Here is a 1,253-nt window from a genome sequence, read left to right on the forward strand (position 1 = left end):
GGGAAAGAGACCATTTCTCTAATTTCATTCTATTTTAAACACTCGCGGCCATCACATGAATGTAAAACCACCAATGGTATCGTGATTTTGCTACGATTACTGCCTGCATTATTTATTATTTTGCTTAATCGAACTCACGGGGCTCACTTCTGAGCAGAAGGTAGCGCTATTTGAGAGGTTCTCGACAGCTGAACAAAAAAGTGCAAAATAAGATCTCTCACTCCAGGCACAACCCGAGGTTAACAAAGCTTCTCCTACCCAAAACAAGCCTTGCCCCCAGAAGCCCTGGACATCACGCTCCCCAACCCTGAGACTCTGTTACAGCCTCGCCTCGGCCCCCCCCCGCCCTTCATGCCCGCCGTTACCATGACAACGAGGCACTCCGCGTGCACGGACGGCAAACCCCAGTCCCCACCCCAGCAGCTGAGTTCCATGGGAGACGCCATATTGACGCGGCAACCTCTGCCCCCGCGAAGCCACGCCCCTAGTCCCGCCTGGCAGGTGGGTCTTGCAAAAGAAGGGCGGGGCGGTAAGGCTCAAAGGCTGAGGCGCGCGCGTCGCCTTGAGGTTCTCGGGCTGCGAGGCGGCAGTGCGGTCGGCGGGTTGTAGCCGGGGAAAGGAGTTCAGATGCTGCGCTTCCTCTCCGGAGCTCGCGGTGGTGTACGTGAGGCTCCCCTTTTACATTTTATTGTCGCAGCCCTGAGAGAGAAGGTACCCAAGGCGACTGGGGTCACCAGAAGAGCAAAGTCTGAGTCCAGTGGCACCTTTAAGACCAACAAAGGTTAGCTTATATCCAGAACAAAACTTTGTTGTTCTTAAAAGGTGCCACTGAACTCCAACGCTGTTCTGTTGCTTCAGACCAACACGTCTACCCACCTGAATATATTATCTTCATGGCAGGGGTAACCAGAACAGTTCTTCCGGACGGGTAGACTGCGGCAGCAAAATAAAACAAGAGTCCAACGGCACCTTAGAGTTAGTTTAAGCGTACATCTCATGAAGTGAGCTCTGACTCGCGTTAGTTTTTAACAAGGGCATTCCTACACAGAGTTACCCGTCTTCCGAGCCCGTTAACGTCAGTGGATTTAGAAAGGTGTGATTCTGCCTTAAAGGTTGTACAGCCCCTGGACTTCTGTTTTATTTAACAAGTATGATAGTTATTACTTATGGCTGCCAAGCTCTGGGGAGTTCTGGAATTGCAGCGGGTCTCCACAGACAATAGAGATTAATTTCTCTGGAGGAAACAGCTCTGG

The 1,253-nt window shown here is 51.6% G+C and overlaps 1 protein-coding gene across 1 annotated transcript in view; it reads right to left on the reverse strand.

The window, feature by feature from the left end:
• MTX3 (metaxin 3) overlaps positions 1 to 455 on the reverse strand; it is an 11,538-nt gene extending 11,083 nt beyond the window's left edge. The window contains exon 1 of the mRNA XM_015417202.1: positions 366 to 455. Within this exon, the coding sequence (XP_015272688.1) occupies positions 366 to 446 (81 nt within the window). The 5' untranslated portion in view covers positions 447 to 455. The remainder of the gene's footprint in view (positions 1 to 365) is intronic.
• Positions 456 to 1,253: the final 798 nt, after the last annotated feature.

This window comes from Gekko japonicus, unplaced genomic scaffold, assembly GCF_001447785.1.
Source record: "Gekko japonicus isolate JY-2015 unplaced genomic scaffold, Gekko_japonicus_V1.1 scaffold1462, whole genome shotgun sequence".
NCBI classification, from domain to species: domain Eukaryota; kingdom Metazoa; phylum Chordata; class Lepidosauria; order Squamata; family Gekkonidae; genus Gekko; species Gekko japonicus.